Source organism: Oryzias latipes, chromosome 17 (assembly GCF_053564925.1).
Source record: "Oryzias latipes strain Hd-rR chromosome 17, Olatipes_Hd-rR_3.1".
Taxonomy (NCBI): domain Eukaryota; kingdom Metazoa; phylum Chordata; class Actinopteri; order Beloniformes; family Adrianichthyidae; genus Oryzias; species Oryzias latipes.
In genome coordinates, this window is record NC_136253.1 from 15,264,960 (window position 1) to 15,291,624 (window position 26,665).

Here is a 26,665-nt window from a genome sequence, read left to right on the forward strand (position 1 = left end):
CAATAGGAAAAGTGGAGTTTTCATTCATAAATATACTGTTAGATGTCTAAACACATTCCTTTCAGTCATCTGTCCATCATTTTCTTTTATTATTAATACAAACCAAACAGACTTTAAACAACTACTGCTGCAGCCTGCACAGCAACACAGACAAATAAACACAAAGGTTGAAACCCCGCTAAACTAAAGTTGATGCACTTTGACGATAAATTAGATTAGCTCAGAGAGAGTTTGGGACGGTTCGGAACCTTTAACCAAAGAAATCACACTTATATGAGGTGGGTCATATGACCAGAGTTATTTTTCCCCAAGGGCTCTTCCAATAACTTTTTGTTCTAGATCAGTGTTTTGCAATATTTAAAGATAAAAGAGACATTTGCTCCAGTTTCTTACTGACAAAACCAACCGGGAGCCAGAAAAACGGTGTAGAAAAATACACTTTAGTTTTGTTTCTGTGGCCATTAAGCCACTCATTTAATAACAAGTAGCTTTCAAATATTAACAATATTTGAAAATTGTAATTTTCTTTATGGATTGATTTTAACTTTACTTTTGACAACAGCACTCACAAATTCGTTTCAAAATAAAAGACCCAAAAATCTGTCAGAAGATCCTCCTGCTTCAGCAGATTTACTTGAATTAGAAAAACAAGAAAGCCAAATGATGCACACCATTTTTCATCGTTAAGACTTCGGTGGGCAGTCATCCTTTTTCTCCTTTTTCTATAGAATCTAAACATGACAACATTGGTGTAAAATCCTTTTTTAGAATCTATATGTCCTTTAAACCTATTTTAATAAAAAGCACTCTAACTGTAATTTTTCTGAGTTAGCTGAGATGTTAAAAATTTAGATTTAAATAACAAAATTTACTTAACTAAAAGAAATAAATCAAAACTACAAACCCATTATTTATTGAAATTTTTAACATTTTACTTCAAAGGCAAATAGCCACAGAGGGATGACGGATCCACACATGGCTCTAGAGCCTCAGGTCGCAAACCCCTGATCTAAATCCTCCTGCGTAAAAAATGTACAACTTCTTTTGGTTCTCCACCAGAGATCCACAGCCAAACCACACCAGGTTAAGCTGGTCACAGTAGCGAAACAATTAGCAAACAATCTGAGAAGAAAACCAAGCATCAAGATCAAATGATAACCATCAAAAATGTGATACGTTCAGACAAGCAGAGTCCACTCATGTCTTAAGTAGTTAAACCTGAATATCTACTCCTCAAGGGAACCCAGTATTTCTGTAACTTATTTTAATGTGAGGCAGCATTTTTGCATTCTCTGCTGTTGCCATGCATACCAAAGAAGGATACATAAACCTATGAACCTGGAAAACAAACCTTAAATAGAGACAAAAGGCCAGAACCTTTCAGCTCAAACTTGCTCAGTCTAGAAGTCCAGATGTGCCGTGTTTAGTTAATAACTGTCTTCTATTAAATGTAGTTTTAAAAACATCCTATTAAACTGCACATAGTTTTCAGTAATAAAAAGTATTTCCTGAGCACAACATTTTAAAGTGGGGACTGCAAAGAATTGTGGGATTTTTCTAAAGATTATCAAAGGAAATGAGGAAAAAAGGCTCAAACCTGCTTTTCTGTTTTCTGAATCTGAAGCTCCTTCTCAGTGGGGTTCAATAACTTCCTGTTATCTATCCACACCGATTGATTGAGTCCACATGAAGAATCACGTTTAACAGTTTAATCTGTAAAACATTAGATTACATTTGATCATTCCAAGTTCAAGGATGTGAGGAAGAGCAGCAAAGATGAAGAGCGGACAGTGAGGTGGTCGCTCTCTTTAGTGATGGGGGGGGGGGCTTTGCCTGACCCCCACAGTTCAAGGGGAGATGTGGAGAGACAAGTCTAGCTGAACCCTTCAAGAAACAATCAAACCAAAAATACAGGGGCCAATGCTGAGTCTTTGTGGATTCTGCTCCTGAGCTTCTTCATTCAGTCCTCCACTGGAGGTTTATGGCTTTATAGGGAGGGGGGTGCCGCTGAACCAGCATGTTCTTCCTCCTCTTCATGCAAAAAATGCAGGTGATCGCCTTGTCCTTGTCAATAGTTGTGAAACATGCTCCTGTTTGAACAGCACTAAAAGAGTTCCACATCATTATACCTCCGCCTCTATGCCTAACAGCAACTCCGAGGAGTTCCTGCTTTAATGTGCTTCAGTAAAGACTGAATCTAAAGGTTAAATATCTGCATGCACATACAGAACGTTGGCTATAATGAAGGATTAATATGTGCCGTACATATGAAAAGCTTTAGTACAACACAGTTTTTTCAAAATAAAAGCAGCTTTGGGATAACAGGAAGTGATGAAAGAAGAGACAGATGTGATGTCACATTCCTGCGGTTGCTATGAAAATGTGCTCATTAATGAGAAATCATGTGACATTTACGGCTTTTTTCCACAAACAAGGTCAGCTGCAGTACTGATGATGATGGTGTGCAGCCTTCATCCTGAGCAATTTCTGGAGCCTCACACTTCTAGTCCCTGCTGCTTCATGAAAGTCCTGCATGCCTATAACTTACACCTTCTCTCATGGATTCACATTCGCATACAATCTGACACATCACTCCATCATTTACAGAGGAAAACAAAAACACAAGCCATGAACCAGGAATGAAAGATGGAAGCTACTTTAGCCAGAAGAGGCTAATACACTTTATAGTCACGAATCAGAAAGCTTTGAGTGACAGAGCCCTCTTCTGGACATGTGGACAGTCACCAGGACTTTGTTGGACCTTCTTGAGCTGTGTAGAATTATCCATCCTATCAATCAACCATCCATCCATCTATCTATCACTATGAAGACATTTGGGGACCCTTCTCTCTGCAGACACATTCTCCATGTGGAGTAGCACTGAAACCAGCTGACAGACAGAGGCAAAGCAGCAGCTGTTAGGAGAAACTGGTTCCTGCAGGAGCATCAGATGAGGTCTGGATCAACTATTTAAGATAACTGACCTCAGATAACTTCCTGTCATACCGTTTAATCACCTCACATTTCTAAATAACTACAGATTTGTTGTATTTTATCCCAAATGAAAACTGTCCTGAATCAGTTTTTAGTTTTTTCTGCGTTTCTCTCAGTAAACAGATAAACCTGCATAAACCCCGATGGCAGGAGGTCACCTAAGGGGAGGAGCAACTGCTGAGGAACCAAAGAGGATCTGAGGAGCTCTGAAGGTAAGGATGGTGTCGGCCCACCAACAACACAGCAGGGCGGGGCAGCAGGTTGGGGGCTTGAATGGCTTTAAAAAGCAGAGGGGCAGCAGAAGCACTGGGGGGTTTATAAAGGGTTTGACGTGACAATCCTGCGCCGTCTCATCTCTTTGGCTTCACTGAGTGGTTTCTTGTGGGGGGCGGGTCACACGTCCCCCCCGTGGAACGCCCTAATCAGCAGGTCCAGGTCACCCGTGCTGGCAGCCTGGAAAAGCTCGGGCTGGTCCATCATGGAGATGGCGATGCGCAAAGCGGCCCAGATGTTGGCCGACATCTGCTGATGGCTGCAGCTCTGACTCCGCCTCTGCTGGTTCAGAGCTGTCAGGAAATTACTGACTGCCTCCCTGAGGAACCAAAACCAGAACAAGGTCAGAGGGATCAGCAGTCAGCTGCTGTGGGACAGTAGTCGTCTCAGTTACCTGTGCGCTCCCAGGTTGATGCAGGTGATTCCCAGATTGTATCGGGAGCGGATGAATCCGGGCTGCAGCTCTAGGGCTCGGGTGTACGCCTCCACCGCCTCCTCGCTGCGGTTTCCGTTTGCCAACGTCGCCCCCAGCCGGTTCCACAGCAGGTAATCCTAAGGGAGTGACAGGTGATCAGAAACGCAGCAGACAGACTGCCGAAGGAAAGAAAGATCTCCTCATGACTGCAGACAGTGGACGTTCTTTGTTTTCATTTGATCAGAACATTTTATTGCAGATGTGGAAGTAATGGTAAAATGATGTCAGCAGACACAACAGGCTTTGAAATAGTTTTTTTTTTTGAGTGGTACGGAAAACGCCCTTCTAATGAAATAAAGCTTTTCTTCCTGCCTTGAAACCCAAGGCACTTTACAGTCCTGTTTACCCATGCAACATTCACACACTCAACTCCCTAAGACTGGCGCCAACTCATAACTACCAGGAACATTATGGTATTCAGTGTCTTGCCCAGGGACACTTTGACACATAGGCAGGCAGGCCGGGAACCAAACCTGTGATGTTCTGATCTGAGGTCGACCGCTCTGCTGCTGCACCACGGCAGCCCTAAATACAGATGTTCATATTCAAAAGAATGAAAAGTGGGCGTTTCGTTCTTATTTGAAGCCTTTCAAAGTTGTGGTACCCAACCTAATTTGGACAACAAACCAATTTTTAACAAACAGTCCTTTTAAATGGTAAATATATTATAATAAAATAATACATCCGGGATCCGGGGTAAAGACAGATATTTTTAAAAATATGTCCAACACAAGAGGCCCTCAGCTCTCATCTGCCTGCCCAGCTGTTGGACAGGACAAGTAAAAAAAAAAAAAAAAAAAAAAAAGACATATCTTTTAAAAATAATAACAAAAGTTTTTTTTTTATGTTGGTTTATTTTATTGGTTTATTTTGCCATTTGTATTATTTATGTAAAATACAATATAAACAAACAACCAATACAAAAAAAAGAGGCAGATGCATATGAAGCTTATTAGATGCCTATCCCTCTATATCCTTCAATGTCCATGCTGATCAGTTTAACAAACCAAATAGATACAAACAAATAAAAAAACATCCTTGATGCAAGTAAATCAAAACCTTTTACATCTGTGTTTTGTAATTATTTTTCTAGTTACGTTTTTGACTTTTTTTTCTAATCATCTCAAAAGCATTGCTAGTCTCTCTCTTGCCAGCACAGAGATGCTGTTGTATTTAGTAATTTAGATTATTGTAATGCCCCGCTCTCTGGTTTACCCAAAACATCTCTTTCAAATTTAAAACTAATACAGAACTACAGAGACAGAAATAAAGAGCCCTCGCGGACCCTGAGGTCGGCCAGGGCTGGACTTTTAGTTATTCCTAAGGTGAGGACAAAAACTTCTGCCATTACGGTCCTCGCCTGTGGAACAGCCGGCCGGAGAGCCTCAGGGCCCCAGAGACTGTAGAGGTTTTTAAGAAGAGGCTCAAGACCCACCGTTTTAATTTAGCTTTTAGTTCATTTTAACTGGTTATTTATTCTATTAGTTTTAGTATATGTTATTTTATGTACCGGTATTTAATTTCACTTTATGCATTTTATCTTATTCTCAATTTTACATTTTTTATCGTATGTATTTAATTTTAGCATATATTCTTACGATTTTAACCCCAGCATTTCTTGTGGGGATCTTTTCTACCAGGACTGTCCTGGCTCGGTTGGTGCTTGTTCCCAGAGTTGTCGTCCTCGCTGGGGCAGCTGGAGTTTAACGTTGCAGCATCACGGCTGTGGAGTGGACCCCATTGCTGTAATGGTCTAGGTGGGCACTGTGGCGATGTTCCTATGGCTGAGCTGACTCCTGGTATGAATAGATTCCCAAATATTCTTTCCTCACACCAGAGCCACGCCTTAAATTTATTTTAGAAGTTATTTTTTTAAGTATTAATTGTTTGCGGGGTCACGTTTCATATGTTTTAACGGGGGTGAAGAGTGAAGTAGGATGGGTGAAGGGTGGGTTGGGTTTTTATTGCAATACTGTGTATGTTTTTTGTTTTAAATGTTAAAAAGCTTCAAGTTGCGCAAGGCAAAGGATTTGTTTAAAATGCAAGTAAATTATTTAGGAAAGCTGTCAATGACTTCCTTAATAAAGGACATGTTGATGCCATGACGAGCAGTAGATTTTTTACAGCTTGGTGTATGGGGAACTGAACTCATGGCTTACGTTTTTGTTTTTCTCCGCTATAATATATAGGGCGGTCGTGGTACCCATACGTGGGTGGGCAAGGCCACGTAATCAAGTAGGGCTGCACGATATGAGGAAAACTCGCGATATGTGATATTGGTGATTAATATTGCGATAACGATATAATTTGCTGTATATAAACAAATAGCAAAACAACCAAAAACATAATTTCCATTTCACTGCAACAGTTGAAAAATTATACTCCAAATGACCCTTGTCGACGTAGGAGGCAAACATCAAACATAAAAGGGCTCATCTGATTGATCAACAACGTAAACGGGTCATTCCGATTGGTTAAATGCATAAAGGGAATTATTTCATTTGTTCAATATTTTAAGCTGCCATGAGTTTATTTTAGCACATTTAAGGTAACCATTTATTGCGATTTTCGCCGTCTTTTGCGGTATGCGTATTGCACAGCTTGATGTCGCAATAATGATAAATTTGCGGTATATTGTTCCTCCCTCTTTTACTTTGCGCAAAGGCATTCGTTTTTGTACTTTGTTAGCTTGGTGGTTTATTTATTGAGTTAATGACCAAGTGCCCAAAGCAATCGCTTTAAGAAGGTAGTGGATGTAGGTAAGACATGGGACAGACCCACCCCGATCATCTTTGTAAAAGTGTTCCCAGTGTTCTTTTAATTATGATGATGCAGTTCGTTTAGCCTAAATTAAAAAAAATCTCTGTTGTTTTCTAGAAAATAGTTTCTGCTGAGCAAACATAGTTTGTTGGAAATTCCCCTCTGAGTTGTGGGTGGAACCGTTGGTGTGGAGCAACCCCACCACCTTGCTGATACCCCTGAGCTTATGGCCCGACCAGCAGATTTTCTCCATCAAAAATGAACTCTTTTTCCATCTGCAATTTTTTTTGTCTGCTGAATATATGTCCTCCTTCATCAGAAAAATGTCTGAAGAACATTTTAAAAACACCAAAAACACCATTTTAGTGGAGTGGACCTTTACCACACGCAGAGAGTGAGTCATAGACAGAAGTGGTGAAGAGAATCCTGTAGATTTCCAAAACAATCTTCCTTAGAATTAGATAATAAATGAAACAGAAATAATGTAAGTAATCTTTTCTCTCAGTGCAGCATGGTAACAATTGATCAGTTTCCTGTGGTGTTGGACCCTCAATTAAAAAAACAGCTAGACCACACCCCCTTCACTTTGTATACAGGCATGGCGTCAAGGAGCTGAAGTCCTTTCAAGGGGATTTCAATCCTTTACCTGCTAGAGATTCAAACTGAAAAGGTTTTATGAATCCATGTGGTCCTCACAAAAACAACTGACAGATTAATTCCTCTGTCTATCTCACTGCAGAGAAATGAGGGGTGTGTGTTAGGGGGCTCCACCTGTGGTCTGACGGTTAGTGCCGCACTGAAGGCCCCCACCGCCTTCTCAAAGTCTGAGCTCAGGTTGTAGAGGATTCCCAGTCCAGTCTGCAGGTCCGGATCCACTGAGTCCAGATTCAGCAGAGCTGCTTCCTGAAAGAGGAACAGCACTTCCTGCAGCTCCCCCCTGAACAGACACACAAGATAAAGCACCTGACCTTTCCACACATACAAGAGAGTACAGATGACACCCCGCCCATACAGACAGGATCGTGCAGCTGACCGCCCTGAACAGGAAAATGCAGTCTTTAGTGGCCACATCCCTATATGATGTCATCACAGGCTCTGCTCCTGCAGGGGGTTTTACCTGGCAGGTGAGCAGCACTGGGGGCTCCTGTGTGGCGTGCCAGCTGGAGAGTTGCGCTGCGAGCTCCACCTGTCCATGTCCAGGTGTCGGTAGCGTGGGTTGTGCTTGATCCATCGCCGCAGCGCGTCACACGCCTCACGCTGCATGCCGCTGTTGGTGAAGCTTGCTGCCAGCGCCATCAGGGCAGGCAGGTTGTTGGGGCGGAGCTCCAGACACCTGCAGCAGGTGAGCAGACAGTTACAGCAAGAGCAGACATGCCTTATTTGACCTTTAGGGTAAGGGGTCTGACCTCTGCAGGGACACAATAGCAGCCTGCTCATTCTCATTCTCAGCCTGTGTCATCCCCAACAGCTGCCAGGCCTGCACACATACAAAGAAGAGGAGGAGCTTAAACCTGACATGCCACGATCAGCCAGCCATAGGGTTGTGGTGTCTCACCTCTGCATCCTGCGGGTCCTGCAGGATGGCAGCCTCCAGCAGCAGCACTGCTGTGTTTAGGTCTCCCTCTCGAGCTTTCTCCTGACCCTCAGTGAAGACATTGGCCGAGTCTTTGTATGGGTTGTTGGTACTGAAGTAGTAACTCTGAAGAACCCAGAGTAAAAGACGGTCTGAGGCTTCTGATCATACATGAGCTTTCATGATGAGGACAAGGATCTGACTGCTGTCCAAATGTCCTGTTTTTGCCTGAAAATACAGGCCACACAGGTCCTAACCCAAGAGCAGGCCTCTGACTTCATTATTGAAACCCTTTTGAAAACACAATTAATGCCACATTAGTTCCCCTGGTGACCAGCAAGGAGCTTTCCCCAGTAAAATAAATATTTTCTCTATCAGTGGTAAATTATCTAACTATATATAAATAATCAATGGCCTGATTCAGACAACTTTTACTTAAAAATGCTTATTTTAAAATATATACAAAAAAATCATGCAAGTAGTTGAAGGTTTATCTAAAACGAAATTTTAAATTAATTGGCTATGGTTCTCTGGATTTATGTATTTAAACTGATTAAAAAGAAAAATGGCGTCTATTAACCCTTGTGCTATCTTAGATGACCCCACCCTTGCAGTGACGTGTTCTCCCTACCATGACAAAGGTGGATAAAGGTGAAAAGATTTCATGTAATCCATGGACACCAGTGAAGATCCCAAATCATTGAAGAAAAAAGGTTCAGAGCACTGTCTAGTGGGTCTAGATGACCCAACTCCCAACGTTAAAGTGCCTAGGATAGCACAAGGGTTACAGGCCAAAAAGTGATTGTCATATTTTATCAAGATGTCAATATCATTTAGGAAAAAAATGCCTTTAAAGTGCCCCAAAATCCCTTAGATTATTTGACTGCAAATTTCAGCATTATTTTTTTTATAATCTTCCAGATTATGTGACCCTGCCATTACTACTGATCTGGAGTCAAACAGAAAGGTTTGGTGGCTCAACCAAAGCATCATATGGAAACCTTTATTGTGAAAGATTTACAGGAAGTGCAAGAAAAAAATCTAAAGCAGAATCAGAGAAACTGATCAAATCTATGGGAGCCAGCAGATGTTTAACACTAGGTCGCCATAGCGACGTAAACTTTTGCGCAGAAAGGGATTAATATGGGATTACCGCTGACCGACCGTCTGCATGCAGACACTGACGCTGATGTCAGGTCAAAGGATTAACGCTGCAGATTAATGAGAAACATCCATTTAGGTGATCATCTGTCGGCGACTGCACCTTACTGAGGCATTGTGGGAAAACAGCAGGTTAACAATTCTCTGATTGCACATGAATGCACCGGGGTTTTGTCCTTCAGGACCACAATTAGCCTCAGATGTTTTATAAAGACCTCAGGAGCCCCACGAACAACAGAGAGGAGAGTTACCTTCTCCACAGGTGAGGCAGTAGGCGGGGCCGGTTTCTGAGCCTCAGACTCCTCCAGCCAGTTTCTCCGAGCAAGCTCCTCCCACTCGGCCTGCATCTTATCCCAGAACTCTGTGTCCGACTGTCACACAATGAAAACACAAAGCACAATTTAAACTCAACTTTCACCAGTAGGAGGCACCATTGCAACATTTAGACTACAACAATGTCACAGCACATGATCAGTCCCATTAGATCCATTCACATTTTTGAATTTATAAACCTAAGTGTGAAAAAAAATCCTGGTGTTGCAAAAGGGGGCGGAGTCACACAGCAGTGTTTTGAAGAAAGTTTAAGTGGTGAAGATCAGCAGTTGTAAGATTTTTGACCATGACGTAAAAGAGATGAACCATATTACTGCTAACACTAATGTAATAGGTTCTGAGTCACCGTTTCTATGGCAACCACTCTCGCCGACTTTATTGGAAGGCCACACCCCTACCATTTTCAAAATGATCACAGAAGAGTCTGTCGAACATTTTGACATTTTTGACTGGAGACAACAAACTTTTATCGAGGCATCTTATTGGCCAGTTTATAACTGGAATAACTTGCAATACAGATACAATATCATAAAAAAATTAGGATTAGCAAGAACATGTTAAAAAAGGTGTCAGAGCAAGAATGATTATACTGATAACTATATCAGCTGTTTATTTCTCAATAGAGGTCCATGGGATTTTGGTTCTTATAACCAGCGGGTACTTCCTGTTTGGAAAACCAGGGGGAAGGGTCACTCATTCCAGTTCTCATGTACAGTCAACGGTTTTAGTTCAACTTAACGTGGAAAATAAAAATTCAGACCAAAGAACAACTGTTCTAGGACCAATCGTCTGGTTATTTTATTTCATATGCAGATCTGTTCTTCTGTCACTAGTTTCAGACTGGGTAAGGGTTTTAGAAGGAATTTAACATCATCGCTAGGTTGAACCAGCTCAAAAACCCACCTCCACCGCAGCCTTTGCCCGCACAAATTCATCCTCCTGAGACTCGTGTCTGAGCAGGAGAGAGCGCGTCCTCCGGCGCTGTGTGGAGGCGCCACAATCCTGGAAACACAAACAAACGAAAACGCACACAGATACACACACAGACACAGAAAGGTCAGCCAACAGCTATCAGCATGACACTCAAACAGAAAAAAACCCTGATAAAACTCAACAATGCTTTATCAGCATCTTTGAGTTTTTGTTTTCTTTGCAATTTTTGTATTAGCTGTGTTTTAGTCTCTGTCTCTACTCACATTTTAGGTTTATGTTTATGTCACGGTTTAGATCTTTGTTCACCCAATTATTTAAGTTTACAACATTGCCAACATCTTATTTTACGTCTCAAAGTAGGTCAATATTTGTGTTTTAGTTTACGTCTTTCTCCCATTTGAGTTAATATCTTTTTACTCTCTGACAGTTTACAGTTTAGTTTACATCAAAGCTTACATAACTGCAAAATTAAAAAGCTGTAAGAGTTTCATCCTCCTGAGTCTGGACTTCCAACCCAGATTCTATAGGTTATGTTTTTAACAACATAGTTTGTGAGACAGTTTGAGTTCTGGTTTCTGACGGTTTACACAGTAGTTCATGACTTTGTTGACATCTTTACATAACTTTAGATTCCATGTCTCACTTTTCTGTCACAGTTTGTTATTGTATACCAAAGTATTTTATATTTTATTTTGTATCAATTTATATCTTAATTTTCTTGTTGTTACTAAAGGGTAAAGTAAGTGTGATTTGTAAACCACTTCTGCTTAGTTTTGGTGTTTATCTTAGTTTCCATCTCAGATTACATCTTAGTTTGTGTCACAGTGATGGTGGATTGGTGTCCTGCAATGGTGAAATCTAAAAATCATTTTTTACACATTCAGAGAAAATAATAGCTGATTGCAAATGTAAATTTATTTACAGTCCAGCCAGAAATATATTCCATTCCCCATCCTCAGTACAGAATTGTTACATAACATGCCAATTGTCTCTAGTTTAACTATCTTCTGGGAAACATTTGTATTATTTTAATCAAGAAAAGCATTTGCTGTAAAAAACTGTAAGTTAAGAATTTACTTTCACATATATTAAAATTTATTGAATGTTGGGGCAAAAAACAACTACAGCGCCCTGGAAATGTTCAGCTCTATCCTTTTGTTTGTGCCACCGGTGGCGGCGAAGCTCACCTGTGCAGAAGACGTGAACTCCAGATCATCGAAGCTGTGGAAGTCAAAGTTGCTTTTCATCAGATGATCCGTCTTAAACTCTGCAGACCTGAAGAAGAAAAAAGAAGTCAAACAGTGAAAAGAAAATGTTTACAAAAACACACAAAGTTAGCCTTTTGTGCTCATTTCTCTCAGATCATTATTTATTTATCATCTTCCTCCCTGTCCTCAAAGTTCTTTTCAACAAAACATGAAAGTGAAGAGGAGCTAACTCCGATTCCTCCCCATGTTTATTTTCGTCTGCTGAACATTGGAAGGAACATTTTGTCCATCAGAATAAAAGTTAGGACTCAAAGCTGATTTCTGCTCTTTCTGAACAGGCCACATGGAACACAACTGCAAGATAATCACAAACTATGTGTCACTACGGCTTGAAAAATTCAGTTCTTATAAGTTTCTGACACATTTGCTAAAGTCAAACTCTTCTCAGCTGTGAATTCCAAATCAAAGGTGAAGATGAATTACCAACAGTTGTTTCAAAGTTTAAACATAAAGATGGACGATCCTGTGGCCATGTGGCTCGTCCGTTTGTGTCAGGCTAATGAAGAACATTTTAGCTCTATGGCTTTTGCGATCCTAACTGGAATAAAATGTCACAAAGCAACCACAAGGGGTCTCAATCCAGTGGTTTCGTCTTGGTCCCAGATAATGCAGAAGATTGTGCCAGGAAAGACGTAAAACCAAAACCAAAACCAAACAAAGACATCACAAATAAAACTTTAATTACAGATCGGTCTTGGTTTGGCTTGACAACGACTGCCACTGGTGCTGGTGACCTACAGGGTGCAGGTAGAAGTTTGACTAGTCAAAAAGGGAGAGTAGAAAGCTGTTTGTAGGCAGAGAAAATGAAAGGCAAGAGTGTAGGACTTGGAGTAGGAACCTTGAATGTAGGGGTCTCAGACTACTTCTCCCTCGTGTGCGTGGTCCATGTGTCTTCACTTGCGTTGGTGAGATTTTTCTGCCTGCTGCTTGTGGCCTCACCACGTCTTATTTTGAGCTGCGAGTGTGTCTCACCCTCCAGAGGCTGCACGGGCGGTTTTCGCTTTGGCACTCTTGAACCGGTGCTTGCCATTTGTGGCGTTTCTTTTTTCTTCTTCTTATTCTTTTGCAGCCGTTCTTCCAGTGTTCCTGCTTGCCTCGGTGGCCGTGGTTGCTGGTGTTCCGACCCTTTCTTCTTGGCCGCTCAGGCCGTCCTTCCCTGGCCTTTGCCGTGCATTGTTGGTGCCCCGTCGTGGTGCCCCGTTGTGATTTGGTTGCTTGTCTTGGTTGCTGGGCTGCCTGCTCTAGAACCTTGAGCCCGGCCGGGGGATTCTGATGGCCCTTCCCTCACGGTCGAGGACCTTTCATCCGATCTGGCTCATGTGAATGGCGTTGATGGCGTTGCAGGGTCACCGTGACCGTGCCGGGCCTTCTGCTACACTCACACTTGCGGAGGTGGCCTCAGATTCCGAGTTTTGGGAGTACTTTGACGTTGCCAGCCTCTGGGCTTCTTACTCGGGGTCTCATGCCACCACCAGTTTGCAGGGTGGGGACGACGCATCCACTGCTGCTGCTGTGCGTGCCTCATTAGTTTGGATTCAACTTGAAGTTGCTACCCGCCTGTCACAGCAGTCCAGCGCTTTCTTCCATCTGCAAGATGGTTCTTCCTCCTTTGATGTACCTCTGAGGAGTAAATCATGAAGTCTGATGGACGTGCTCTGGCGGCCATGCACGAGGCCCCGTGCTTTGCTCTGGGACGGATACAGTTTTGCAAACTGGATTTTTGCATCTGGTTCTAATTCACAGTAATTTAAATAAAAAAATACTCAGAATTGAAAATGTTGGCTTAATTTCCCTAATAAGTCCTCCATCATCAGAAAAACATCTAAAGAACATTTTAAGAACACCATTTTCATCTGAGTGAGTCTTTAACAACGGAGATTTATCTCCAGTGTCTTTTGACATTCTTTGAATTACTGTAACTCTTCAACCATCTAAGCTATTAATGTAATTCCAGTGGATTCTGAAGTGAAATAATCAGCTTTGCACTGAAATGCAACAGTTTACAGTAGTACGGTAAAGTAAAACCAGCATAAACCAGCTGATTCTGAGTTCGCTCTTCTCTGGGTCAAAATGTGTAAAAATCAAATGAATTGCGTAAACAGTGGAAGAGTTACAGTAGTTCAAAGAACTCTGTTGTTAAAGGGTTAATTTATTGCTGGATGGTGAACCAACAAAACGATGGCATATTTCCATCTACTGTTTGGAGGAAAACATCTGTGCTGAGGTCTGGATCTGGAGAGGGAAGCCTCAACTGCTTCACCTCCATCATGTTCAAGTCTTTCTAAAAACTACATTTCTCGCAGGCCAAACATAACTCAAGCTTTGGTCGTCATACCACAGCAGCTCGCTGGATGAGTGGTGGGAGGTGCATCTCTTCTCGTATCTCCTCCTGCGTCCTCCATCCTCCATGCCCATGTGTACCTTGTCCCATTTGTCCAGAGGAGAGAAAAGGCTCACTGCAGAGCAGACAGGAAAACTACATTAGAAACCATCGCAACGGGAACGCACAGCCCCAAGAACATCAACACCAAAGGGAAAAGAAAAGGAAATCCAACACAGAGGATGAGCACTGATGTGATCTAAGTCTATTTTTGTTAGCTTTGATGCAGAATCCCCATCGCTACACAAGTTTAAGGTGAAAACAGCAGAGCCACACCCACCATCAGGCTGCGAGGGTGTGACACAGGAAGACCTCATCACATTAAAAGCTCAGATCTTTGGTTTAATCACAACTGACTGATTTCAAAGCTTTCAACAAATGAGCAGCTTAAAAAATGAACGGATCAACTGAAAAAGTAAAAAATGAGAGGACAATAAAGGTACACAAAGAAACCACCATTCAACACATAGGAGCAGGTGTTGCCCATCCTTCCTCTCTGAGGAACTGACCTGAATCCAGAGAAACCTTCTCAGGTGTTGGGCTGGCAGGCAGGTGCTCCCCCTCCACCTGAACCAGCTCCGTCTCGTCTGCTCGCGCCCGGCGTCGAGGACTTTTAGAGCTGCCCTTTCTCCTCAGAGGACTTCTCCTGCTGTCCTTCCTGATGCTCTCACCTGGGTCACTGAGGTCCACCAAGTCCAGAGCTGTGGACAGAACTGCAACAGAACTGCAATGTATCTGGGATCCAAACTTAACACGATTCATGCAGATCAAGTTTGGACTAAAAGGCACATAAAGATCCAGGAAAGAAGCATGACGCTCCATTAGCAAGGCCACATGTTTGCTAGTTGGTGGTTGGTACTGAGAGGATGGCTCCCCTGAATCCTTGTTTACACGGTTTATTGGCCTTTTGTTCACAGTTTGTTACTGTAACAAAAGTTGGATAAAAGTTGGAAACTGGGCAAGGCCACATGGAATAAATCTTAAAGCAGATCAGACTGCAGAGAAAAAGATGGACAAGAAATTGGCAGGTCTGTTTCCAGAAGGAGAACTGCGAAAGTTTCTGGTTCCTAATCGATGATGACTTTGCTCAGTCCTTAAACATCTTCTCCGCTTGTTCACTTGATATTTGAGAAAAATTGTTCTGATGAGCATCTGCAGCGTCGGGTCCGCCACGTGACCCCGGTCAGCTATAACAGAACCTGTTCTCGTGGGTCACATGATCGTCGTCGATGACAAAGCAGCTCCAGCGCGCTCAGCTGAAACGTGAGCCGGCGCCACAGTCAGAACTGCAGCTCTGCTTCCTGACAGCAAATACCGCTTTTATGTAAATTCACCTCTGCTGCCAACAACAAGGAGGAGGAGGAGGTCAGAGGTGTTAATGAAGGCTAAGGCACCTGCTGAGAGGGGGGGGGGGTGACAGATGGGCACAGGGGGGGAGAGGAACAGCCAAGGACACAAAGTTAGAGAAGGGCGAGGAGGAACAGAGGAGGCAGGAAGTTGGAAAGTCAGAGGAGAGCAAAGATGAGGAGGAGAACGCTTCGTCTTCATCAGTGAGAGCATCTGGAGAACAGACATGGCTCGTGACCGCATTAATATTCAGGAACTTCTTCAAGAACAAAACAAAGGGATTTTAATTCCAAACATTGGCAAGAAGCAGTTGTCTTTCCAAAGCATTTGAACAGTCTAAACTGACATCAGAATGAATGCAGGTGTAAAAAAAATTAGACACAAAGAAGGTGATGATCCTTAAAACCCACCAGGTAACTGCCCGTCAACATTAGGACAAAGGAGACAGGCGTTAACTTTTCCCAGATGGCATTAAAAGCAACTTTATCTGCGTCTGAAATTCTGAATTGCATCAGTTCATCTTGTGAAACGTTAGAACATCTCTTTTACAGTTCCAACCAGATAAAAATATTTTGGACTGATATTCACAATTGGTTGTCACTCAAAGTTTTCAATATTCCCTTTTTCCCTTTACCTGATGTTATTTCTTTATGGAAAATCTGGACCCGGGAATTTCTGATGTCATTAATTTTATTATTTTATGGAAACATTTCATTAATTTATGTAAATGGTAAAATACATGCCTTTTGTTTTGTATTTTTTGAAATTCTTTTTCTGATTATTATAAGTGTCTTAAAGGCATTCCAAACAAAAACAAGAAAACTACAGTAATTTATCAAAATATATCAAAAGCATTGTTATTTTGAATTGTTTTTTGCTTTGCCTTTGCCTACTTTTATTATTGTGGTTTGTTCTTATATGTGTGTTTGATATTAACAATTGTTTCTTTATTGTGCAACTGAATGTGAATTTCTGTAAATTGAAAAATGTGCAATAAAGTTTATTGGAAAAAAAATCAGTTCATCATGTTGATGATGTGCAAGAGGAAAAGGTTTATCACTTCGGTCAATGAGCCTGATGGAGCTGAAGCTTCAGCTGAGAGCCTGGCAGGGATCTGGGGGTGATGAAGAGTTAGCAGTAATTAGCGGACAGTTACCTGCAGTGTTGGAGGTGGGGGGTCGGGTGGAGGCAGACTCACTCCGACTCTCAGACAGGAAGTCGTCGATGGAGGGGCTCAGTAGGGGCCGACTTTCCTGCTGCTCACCCACCAGCTGGAGGACACACAGAGGTTCAGAGAGACGGGGCGTGAAGAGTCTAAGGTCTGCAAGCCCCTGCCGCCTCACAGTCTCATGACCCAACGTCTGCACGTGTCCAAAAGGAAGCTCCACAATCAGCAGTTAGGAAGATCAAAGATATATTTTCATAAAACGGACCAGAGCTAAAGAAGTGATTCTTCTAGGCAGCAGGTGCAGGAGCCGTCCAGCCTCACACTGACCATGCAGGTCTGTCCCGCCCACCATCCCTTCCAGCAGGTTGTAGCATGCCCTCTTTTTATTGGTTTAGTGTCCACCACTGGAAGAGCTTTAAGAAGGGCTTGTTTGATTATGTTTTGGTTTTAAACATTTTAAAAATGTAGGGGTTACACAACTCATGCCATAGCTTTGGAGAATCGATTATAGCAGGTCTATATGGCGACATGGCCTTCTGAACCGTGATCTGGACCATCTCTGCAAACCTCCCACATTCCAAAAACATGATTTATAGGTTAATCACACTCTAAATGAGTGTGTGAATGTGAGTGTGGGTGGTTGTATGCCTCTGTAAGGCTCTGCAGCAGACTGTCAAATTGTCCAGGTTGTACCCCGCCTTTGCCCCAACAGTAGCTGGATAGGCTCCAGCAACCTCATGACCCCCCCCACAGGACGAAACAGGTTTAGAAGATAAACCGAAATTTCTTCAGAAGAATTTTTCTGTGGCTCCATCACAGAATGCTGTCCTTCCTTTCGGACAGAAAGGCAAACATGAAGCTGCAGGATTAAGCAAGCAAACATTCAGAAACATTTCAACAATGCAACATTTCTAATCTGCTACACAAATGAGCATGGTTGTCATGCCAACCTTTGTTGTCACAGTGGCGAGGGGGTTCCCTTCAGAGGACGCCTTTCTACCAGGAAGCTCCTTCAGCACCATGGCAACTGCCCTTTGGCCCCTCCCCTACAACAGGCAGATTGACAGGTTCACTCAGCTTCACACGGGACACACGTTTCCATCGAAACAACGAAGTTCTCCTTCAAGTTGGCTGATGGACACAGGAGCAAACCAGCGTAAGTCAGCTGGCATCCCCCCTGCTGTGTTTACTGATGAAGGTCAGAGCTCTGTTTACAACAGATGCAGACCAGCTGTCACAGATGACTTCATCCTCTGCAAAACTGATGACTCCTCCTCACTTATCTTTGCTTCAAATTTAACAAACCTAAACTCTTCATTTTCATTTTTTTCTAGATCTAAATATTTTATTTTATTTTATTATTTTTTAGAAATCAGCAAATGTTTGTTTTCTCACAAGCATCCACCACCTAGTTTGTGTTTTTCATTTCTATTTTTTTATTTTTTATTACCACTAAGTGGCTTGATGTTAGTAGTCTGGTTCCTTATCAGTCTGACTCTTGTGTTTCTTCAAAAAAAATACAACCTTATTACTCAGTATATAAAAAAAGGGCTATGTCCAAATAACACTTCTGACTCCCTAACTACTCAAAAACTATCTAGTGCCATGATTTTTAAAAGCAATTCAGACACCATCCTCACTAGGTTTTTTGTTTTTTTAATGGTAAACAAGACGTCACTGATTTCACGAAAATGAAAATGCAAACAAAAGAATTTTACAACAAATATTTATGAATCCACTTTGTTCTGATGATAAAAGCGTATACACTAAATAGTGCACTAAGTAGTGAGGAGTTCAGGAATTCAGACATAGTCAATAAATTAATTATAAAACTGTTTAATTTTTTAATGTCTTTTAAAAATATAAAAAACCAAAACCAGGTTCTTTTAACTTTTTGTGAACACTAATCCCTCTGCAGGTCTAATCTGTGGTGGATGTTTTAAAAAACACCCTCTGACCTCACTTCCTGTTACAACAGCAGGCGTGGGGCTCACCTGCTCCTCATCATATGATGAGTGACAGCACAGAGAGGCATGACAATGGTTGTGATGATGTCACTGTCCGTCAGTCGGCTAGTGATGGCGGGCTGCTCGGCTAAGTCCAACCGTTTTATCAATCCTCTGCCAGCGCAGGCAGAGGAGGAGCCGGCAGACCGGGGGGCTGCGGCATGCTGGGGGCTGTGGGTCCACGGTACGCAGGACCCAGGGGGGGCTGAGGGGAGCTCAAGGCCGTGCAAACACACGCGCACAGAGGAAGAGGAGCACTCTTCATCCTATGCTTGTAGTGCTTGCTCTAATCTTCCTCACTCTGTCAGTGTCCGCCACCCAGCTGTGAACCCAGAGTGTGTGTGCGTGTTGATGTTGTGCGTCTAAAAATAACCTGCTGTTGTGCTGAGCAAACAGTCCTGCGAGCAGCTGATCTGAGAGCAGATCCTTCCAGCTCCGCCTGCCTTTCTTCACCATCACCATCCTTTCATTTCATCATCACTAACAGCAGTGACTGACTTGCCTTCCTGCCTCCTGCTTGTGGGCGGGGTTTGTTGGGCAGCAGGTGAAGGTTTTGTCCTCAAAGAAGAAGGATCAGGACTGAAGAGCATTTCCGTGAACTGTGATGGATCAGGACTGCAACTCCTGAGGGCCGGGCTGCTGTTGGGCGTTTTAAGCCATTCTCCAGCATGAATAAACTGGATGAATCTTCATGATTCCCTGCAGTTTTTTCTGTGGCAGAAGAAGAAAGCCTGAGTTGTGGCTCTGGGTTTCAGATTCTGCAGCTGAGTCTTCACGGTTGATGCTGCTCAGAAGAAGCGAGTGTGCTGAGGACAGCAGCAGCCCTCAAGAGACCAGATATTTATAACCTGCAGCAGCTAATTCATCATGGAAGTCAGAGCATCCCCAGCGGCTACGTTTGGGTCAGCCACACTGTAACTACAGACTACAGGAGCCTGCAGAGGACACTCAGGGCCGGGTTCAAGGTCTGACCTCCTCTTCACCCAGAGGCTGTCATTCTCAGATTAACTTCTTTGAAAAATGTTAGCATCAAACAATGGAAAGAAGCTTCCACTAACACACTGAGCACACCGCCAGAACGAGGTGAGCGCGAGAAAAGAAAGCATTTACAGCTCTCCCTTTTCACCTCACCTGCACCACTACCTTCTTTCTTCTTTTTTTACCTTCTAAAATCTCCAAACCAAATCCTCCCATCCATAACCCGTTGAATCCGTTTAGGGCTGATGGGTTTGCTGGACCTTATCCCAGCTGCTGTTGGGTGCTGGCTGGGTAAAACAAGGACAATTCACCAGTCCGTTGCCGGATCAAACACACTCACATGCACACCTAGGGACAAATTAGAATAACCAATCAACCAATGAAGAATGTTTTTGGACTTAGGGAGGTGGTTACCACTCTCACCTCACAGAAAAAGTTCGTAGTTCGATTTCTGGATGGGTTTTTCTGTGTATAGTTTGCATGTTCTCCATGTGTATGTGTGGGTTTTTTTTTATCTCTCCGGCTTCCTCCCACAGTCCAAAAACATGCTTCATAGGTTAACTGGTGGGTCTAAATAGTCCTTAGGCATGAATGTGTGGGTTTGTACGTGTGTGACCCTGCTTCAAATGGGCGACCTGTCAAGGGTGCAGCTTGTCTTTGCCCAGTGGTAACAGGGAGAGGCTCCAGTGATATTGTGACCCCAAAAGGGATTTAGTGGGTTTGGAAAATGAATAAATGGATTAAAAGAATGTTCAGAAGAGGATTCAAAGAGAGTAAATGCTGATTCAGCGCTGATGAAATGATCACATTTTACTAAAAAATCGAAAATAATATACAAAAAACAGTAAGCTTTAAAGAATACAAAGTAGTTCGCTGAACAAGCCTAAACCACCAGAACCTCATCTCCATGTCGACACGATGCACGTCTCCACTCGTCGATGGTCTTAACGCCAGGCTGAGGCGTGTAAAATCTGAAAAGCTCCTGGTCTTCCTGGCCATCACTATTCCTTTCTGAAATGCCTAAGCGATTGTTTTATGATATTTAGAGCCTTTTTCTCTGAGACCAGAGCTCTATAGAGTCAAGCTGGACTGTGTCTTTGCTCGTTCATTGAGAGCACAGTAAAGGCTGTGGTGTTTCTGTATGGCTGTTTGCCTCATTTTAGGAAGAAATCTTCTCCTAAAGGATCTGAAGGAGGCGCGAGCTTGTGTCTCTCAGGACAGCAGACAATGAGCTTGTGGAGACAACAAATGAGATGAAGAGATGCTGATCCTCTTCAGCATGATGGCAGAAACGTTATGAATATTGAAGATTAAAACACGGCAGATGAATGAGATTTTCTTCTTGGGTGATGTTCTTGGGATTAAACAGAACGCAAAGTCCGTCGCCCTGTCAGCAAATTTATGGAAACACGAGACGAGAAATCTGTGAGCAGAAAAGAACCTTTTATGTGTGTGTGTGTGTGTGTCTGTATGCACATGTCCCTGTGTGGTGTGTTTGTGTAATAAACAGAACACATAAATGACAAAACACAGATGACAAAACTGCAAAAAACAAAAAATTATGCAACTTTGCCAAACACTCAAATGACAAAAACAAGCAAAAACACACAATAATGACAAAACACAGAAGTCAGAAAACTCCCCACCAATAGCAAATACACAAATGAAAAAACGTAATAACCAAACACATGCCTTAAAATACACTAAAAATACAAAAATGTCAAACACACAGGCGACAAATAACCCCAAAGACATAGACACAAATAACAAGACACGTAAAAAACAAAACACATATATATGCATATAACAAAAAACTGAAACAAACACAAAAACAACACACTTCTGAGGACACATGGATCTAAAACCAGTTGCTAAATCCATAGTTCCTATTTAGCATTGTTCTCTGTAGGTTTCATATAAATTGTGCTGAACCCCCAAACCACCCAGCCTACATGAAAACCTGCTCAAAGTCACATGAAGCAGCCAAACGGCTTTAGCTCCATTTCCTAGACCAGGCACCGGAAATAAAGTGTGAGTTCAGGAGACAAACTGCAGGTTTTCTGCAGAAAAGTGTTACCTTGGTGACATAAACCAATCCTCCTTCTCCTCAGATTTACTGACGTTGGTGAACCAACAAAATAAGCAGAAACTGTCACAAAACTCAAAGCGAGCACACGCTAGCAAAGACAGACTTCAGCTGAGTTTCCACAATTGTGGGTTCAGTATCAACCCACTCTGAGGTGGACAACTGTTGTTTGAAATGCTATACTGCTATGAATACAACTTCTTAACTAACAGATGAAAACTATCGCTGAACTAAACCAAACCTAATGAGGCCAAACCTTTTGGTTGGGAAGGTTCCTCGTCAATCATCGTTTTCTCAGAGGTCTTTCAGCAGAAGTCTCTTAACAACAGCAGGGATGTTTCCTCACATGGAGAAGCTCCACATTTCGAGCTTCAGTGAATGCAGCAGGATGTGGCGTTGAGGGATGGAAATATTTTCCAAAATGACATGTGCCAGAAGAAAGAATCGTGTAATGAGAAAATGTTGCTCTATTTCAGACCTGTCATGTTTAATGGCATCTAATTTTGAAAGACATTTCATTCTTTTACTGATTGTTTTCCATTTTTCTCAGCTTTGATTTGATAGAACTTCTATTTTAGTTGCAGCTGCAAACTGATGTCTATTTCACGTTCTTCTGTGTTTAAAATAAACCTTCTTATCTCGTCTCTCTTGTGTTTTCTTGTAGTCATCTTCATTATTCCTTTTTTTTAATCTTTTGTTTTTTTGTGTACAATTATCTAACTCCTCCAGCACTCGGTACAATGAGATGCAGTCCATTTAGTGCCGAGCTGCTGGGTCTGGTTTGACATGAAGTGACCTGACAGAGACATGAAAGCGAGGCTGTCTCATCTTCACTCTGCTGCAGAGGATCAAAGCGAGGCGTTCACTGTCGGAGCTCAAATCTGATTTCAGATGTTCAGTCAGCCGAAAGTCCCTTCTGTGTGTGAGGCTCCTAAGTTTAAGTGTAATTTTACACAACATCTGTAGCGAGGAACACGCACACATACATCTGTGATACCGAACCCAAAATTCAGGCCCATCAATGAAGCTACCGTCCACCATCCTCAGCACCAGTGAAAGGAATCTCAAACTCAATTTCTGCCCCATACTCAGGTTAGTTTGACCCCAGAGTCCGGTTGCTTTGTCTGCAGTATTTGCTCTGTTCTGTGCTGGAACAAGAGCAAGGGAACTGCACCATGGCCCGGCTTACAGAGGTGTACCAGATCACTTTTCCGAGGTCCTATAAAGAACTGCTGCGATTGCTAAACATGATGATTCTCCAGAACTATGGCATCAGTCATGTATCCATGACCCCCTTATGTTAAAAACGTTAAACCACCCTTGCAATATTGCAAACAACATTGTGCAAAAGAAATCAAAAAATGATATTTGTTTATAAGACTTTTTCATTCACTCATATACATCTCCTACTTTGATGCCTGGGTGGATGGTAGGGATGCCACAATTCTTGGTTTAAAACTGAACCGTATGCTACACCATTCAACCAAATCATGGGGAAAGTGAATCGTTGCATCCGTACAGTACACCAGTATGTTTGGTGTCAAACACGTGTGTAAGAAGGATTTATTATTTGTTGTTTTATTACATTACAGCAGGCTTAGTGTCAGCCAAATGAAAGCTGTTTCTTGAATGGTAAAAGGGTAAATGGTGTATACTTGTACAGCGCTTTCCGACCTTCTTAGAAAGCCCACGGTGCTTTACAGTCACAGTCTCATTCACACACATTCATACACTGATGCCACACTGTCACCAACCTATAACCAGGAGCAATGAGGCGTTCAGTGTCTTGCCTAAGGACACTGCAACACCACGGCCACCCTGTGTCCCACCCCGTTTCTTCTCTGTTACTGTTTGCTCAATAGCAAAAAAAAAGAAAAAAAATCTGAATTCTGTTGTTGTTTGGTAATACACAAATTATATATCGAACTGAAATAAAACCTTAACCCAATAAAGGGGGTTTGCACTGAATCGTAAGGAAACTGTATCATTGTGTCCCTGGTGGATGTTAATTAGGGGTGTAATGATTAACCAATAAATCGATGAATCAATTTCTATTCTATGCCAACCAGATCGATCTGTCTGAGGCAAGTTGTTAATTGGATCAAATCGGCCTATGCCTTGGTAATCGATTATCCCTTGTGCTATCTTACAGGGTCAAGATGACCATTGACGTGTTCTCCCTACCATGATAAAGGTGGAAAGATTTCATGTAATCCATGGACACCAGTGAAGATCACAAATCATTAAAGAAAAAAGGTTCAGTGCACTGTCAAGTGGGTCTAGATGACCCTACTCCCAATGTCAAAGCGCCTAGGATAGCACAAAGGTTAAATTGATTTTATTTTCCAATATTAAACAACCAAAATGGTATTGGAAAATGCCATTTGGATATAGACGCAGTAGGTTTATTTTACTATAATGTAAAAACGGCCAAGCAGACAACACACATGCGATGCAGCAAAAAGTGATCAATCCATCATTCCAGTCCAATGTGTGGAAACATTTTGAAGACATTAGGGCATACAGTGTGGTAGAATGTTCTATTAATGTTACCTTTGGATTATCTTGATGTGAAACAACAGTGGGCTGAACTAAAATGTGAATGGACTCACCATTAATTCTTGTTTACTTGTTTGTTTGTTTGTAAACATATTTAATTTCCACAAGATTATGTTGCAAAAAATACAAGGAATGTGGAAAACTTCCCCTGCAGTGTTCAGTATCCAGATATTTAACTCCGAGTCACACTGGGGGAATTTTTGGCTAAAGATGTCTTGGATTGATTTTCGGTCAGTGAATCGGACCGTCAACCACAAATCATGATATGAAACGAATTGTCGTTAAAATGAATCGTTTCGCCCCTACTGGAAACACAATTAAAGAAGGGTAGGCTGCCACCATCTGTGGATGGAGGGACGTCTGCACTCAGGCCTGGATGTGGGCAGGTAGAAGTCAGTCTTGGTGAACAATCAGGATTGTACAGAGTGATGGTGGGTGGAGATCCTACAAGATCAAACCTTTTTTTTTTTTTTTTAATCTTTGGTCTTGCTGCTGCTAACAAAGAGCAGGGGGGTTACAAAGATTCTCAAAAGTTCTTTTAATTCCCATAATGATGTCATCAACAAAGAACAGCAGAACTTTTTATGTGCCTAAATGTTAACCAGAACCTCTTGGAGCCTCAGCAGACGTCTCCCTCCCAGAATCCCAGAATCAGCTGTTTCTCTGCTGATGTACATTTAGAAAGCTGCCTTAATAAAAGCAGCAGCTGCCGGTTTGGAAATGTGTTCTGGTTCTGTCAGAGATGAGGCAGCGAGATGTTTGAAGCTGATGAGAGGCTTAAGGTGGCGGGAGTGACAGCGGCTGCAGCTCACAGTGATTAAACTGTAAATCTGCATTTACACAGCAGGGGACACAGCTGCTGCAGCTGTGGGGACTCCAGAGGAGACAGGAACCTCGGTTCTGATCGTTCTGATCAGAATTCTATTGCAGAATTGTTGTTATCAAAAGTTAAGATATCTGAACAATTGAATTGCAGTTCCAATCCGACCCAGTGGACCAGAACTGTATCCAGATCCAGCTCAGACCTGAGATCTGCAGCTGCTTGACAAACTTGTTTCTTAACGATAGAAGAACCGAGCAGAACCAAGTGAAGCTCCTGACATTTCAGATCATCCGGGTCTGCTGGTTCTGATTGTCAGCAGAAACTCAGCTGGACTCTGTTCTGGATCTATAATCCCTATTTATAATGATGTGGAGTATTCTGATGGAACCTGCTCTTTTGTCCAACATGGTTCTGCTTTGGATCACTAGTATGACAGTCTAAACTCAGGTAGGAACTCACCTGGACCGGGTACATGGTTCCGTATCCGGCTCAGCGGCACGCAGCTGGAGCTGCAGGCGCCTGGCAGAAGTGCACTCCAACCCAGCTCCGTAACCAAGATACAGCCTCTGCTTAAACCTCGTAGTCCTGATCCAACCTAACCGTCCCGGTCAGGTCCGGGTCCCACAGTGCCGTCCTGGTCCGATCCCGGTACCCCTGCGCCGTCCTGGTCCGGCCCGTCGCACCGTCCCGTTCAGGTCCCGCTGCGTCCAGCCCGTTCTCGCTTCAGCAGGGTCCAGTTTGCATCTGCCTGCGCTCTGATGGACTGTGTGATGAAAATATACCGAGCGGAGTCGAAGCGCTCCGATCTTTCCCGAGCTCAGGTGTCCGAGACGCAAACTTCCGGTAGAGACTTTAAAAATAAAATGCACTTAACGATAATTTTTCAATTTCACTAGGAAAGTCTTAAAAACAAAAATATGAATGTAGCTTTTATTTAAAAATATATCAAAGATCCTCAGCTAAACTCACCAGATAGGGTGATTTGTTCTTTATTAAAGAAACACCAAACTTCAATATTCTTTTATATTTAATTATTTACGATGCTTGCAATATTTTATAATTATTGCCCCCCCCCCCCCCCCACGGTCCCCTTAAAAAACCTTATTTGCGGTAAAGCTCTTCACTTTTTGTTTATGGCCAAGGTTTGAACTCGCGCAGGCGCACCTCTTATCTTTCCTAACTCAGGAGCTCCCTCTGGTGGAAAACAAGTGCAAGAATGGAGACAGTTGAACATTATTGAGTTTTTTTTCTAAGTTTGTAATTTACCTCTCACAATGTATAGTTTAATTTACATTTGTGTGAACACAGAAGAAAAAAATGATTTTCAAAGTATTTTATCTTGGTTGTTGAAATGTGGGACTCAAAAGCCAGATTTACAGAAATGGCACAGCAGAACCAGCTGATCCAAAGTGGTTTAAATGTACCCAGGTTAAACAGCACAATAGAAATCAACTGTTGTTCTAAAAACAGGTCTTTTTTCTTTTGAACACAAATCTCCAAAACAGTCTGCTGTTCATTTTCCACTTGATCAGTACAATTGCAGCATCC

At 42.4% G+C, this 26,665-nt stretch overlaps 1 protein-coding gene across 2 annotated transcripts; it reads right to left on the reverse strand.

Annotated features, from left to right (window-relative positions):
* Positions 1-1,694: 1,694 nt before the first annotated feature.
* On the reverse strand, positions 1,695-25,910 carry pex5lb (peroxisomal biogenesis factor 5-like b). Of its 2 annotated transcripts, XM_011486262.4 has the most exons (14): positions 25,577-25,910; positions 17,616-17,711; positions 16,654-16,768; positions 14,660-14,863; positions 14,106-14,226; positions 11,690-11,777; positions 10,473-10,571; positions 9,488-9,607; positions 8,058-8,201; positions 7,909-7,979; positions 7,620-7,835; positions 7,274-7,439; positions 3,662-3,819; positions 1,695-3,586 (listed from the first exon to the last, which is right to left on the reverse strand). In XM_011486262.4, exons 1-14 carry the CDS (start codon positions 25,589-25,591, stop codon positions 3,388-3,390), a joined length of 1,812 nt encoding a protein of 603 aa, XP_011484564.1. In that variant the 5' UTR covers positions 25,592-25,910; the 3' UTR covers positions 1,695-3,387. The 2 variants fall into 2 exon arrangements, with proteins under 2 accessions (XP_011484564.1, XP_011484565.1); XM_011486263.4 differs by lacking the exon at positions 17,616-17,711 and having other exon boundaries at positions 25,577-25,889.
* Positions 25,911-26,665: the final 755 nt, after the last annotated feature.

What these genes read in the sequence shown, in the direction of transcription:
- pex5lb (XM_011486262.4), bottom strand. An exon ending in TCGCCACTGTGACAACAAAG is followed by an intron (nt 16,769 to 17,615) that starts GTTGGCATGACA and finishes TGTGTCCTCCAG; the next exon opens with CTGGTGGGTGAGCAGCAGGA. An exon ending in CCCCACCTCCAACACTGCAG is followed by an intron (nt 14,864 to 16,653) that starts GTAACTGTCCGC and finishes GTTCTGTTGCAG; the next exon opens with TTCTGTCCACAGCTCTGGAC.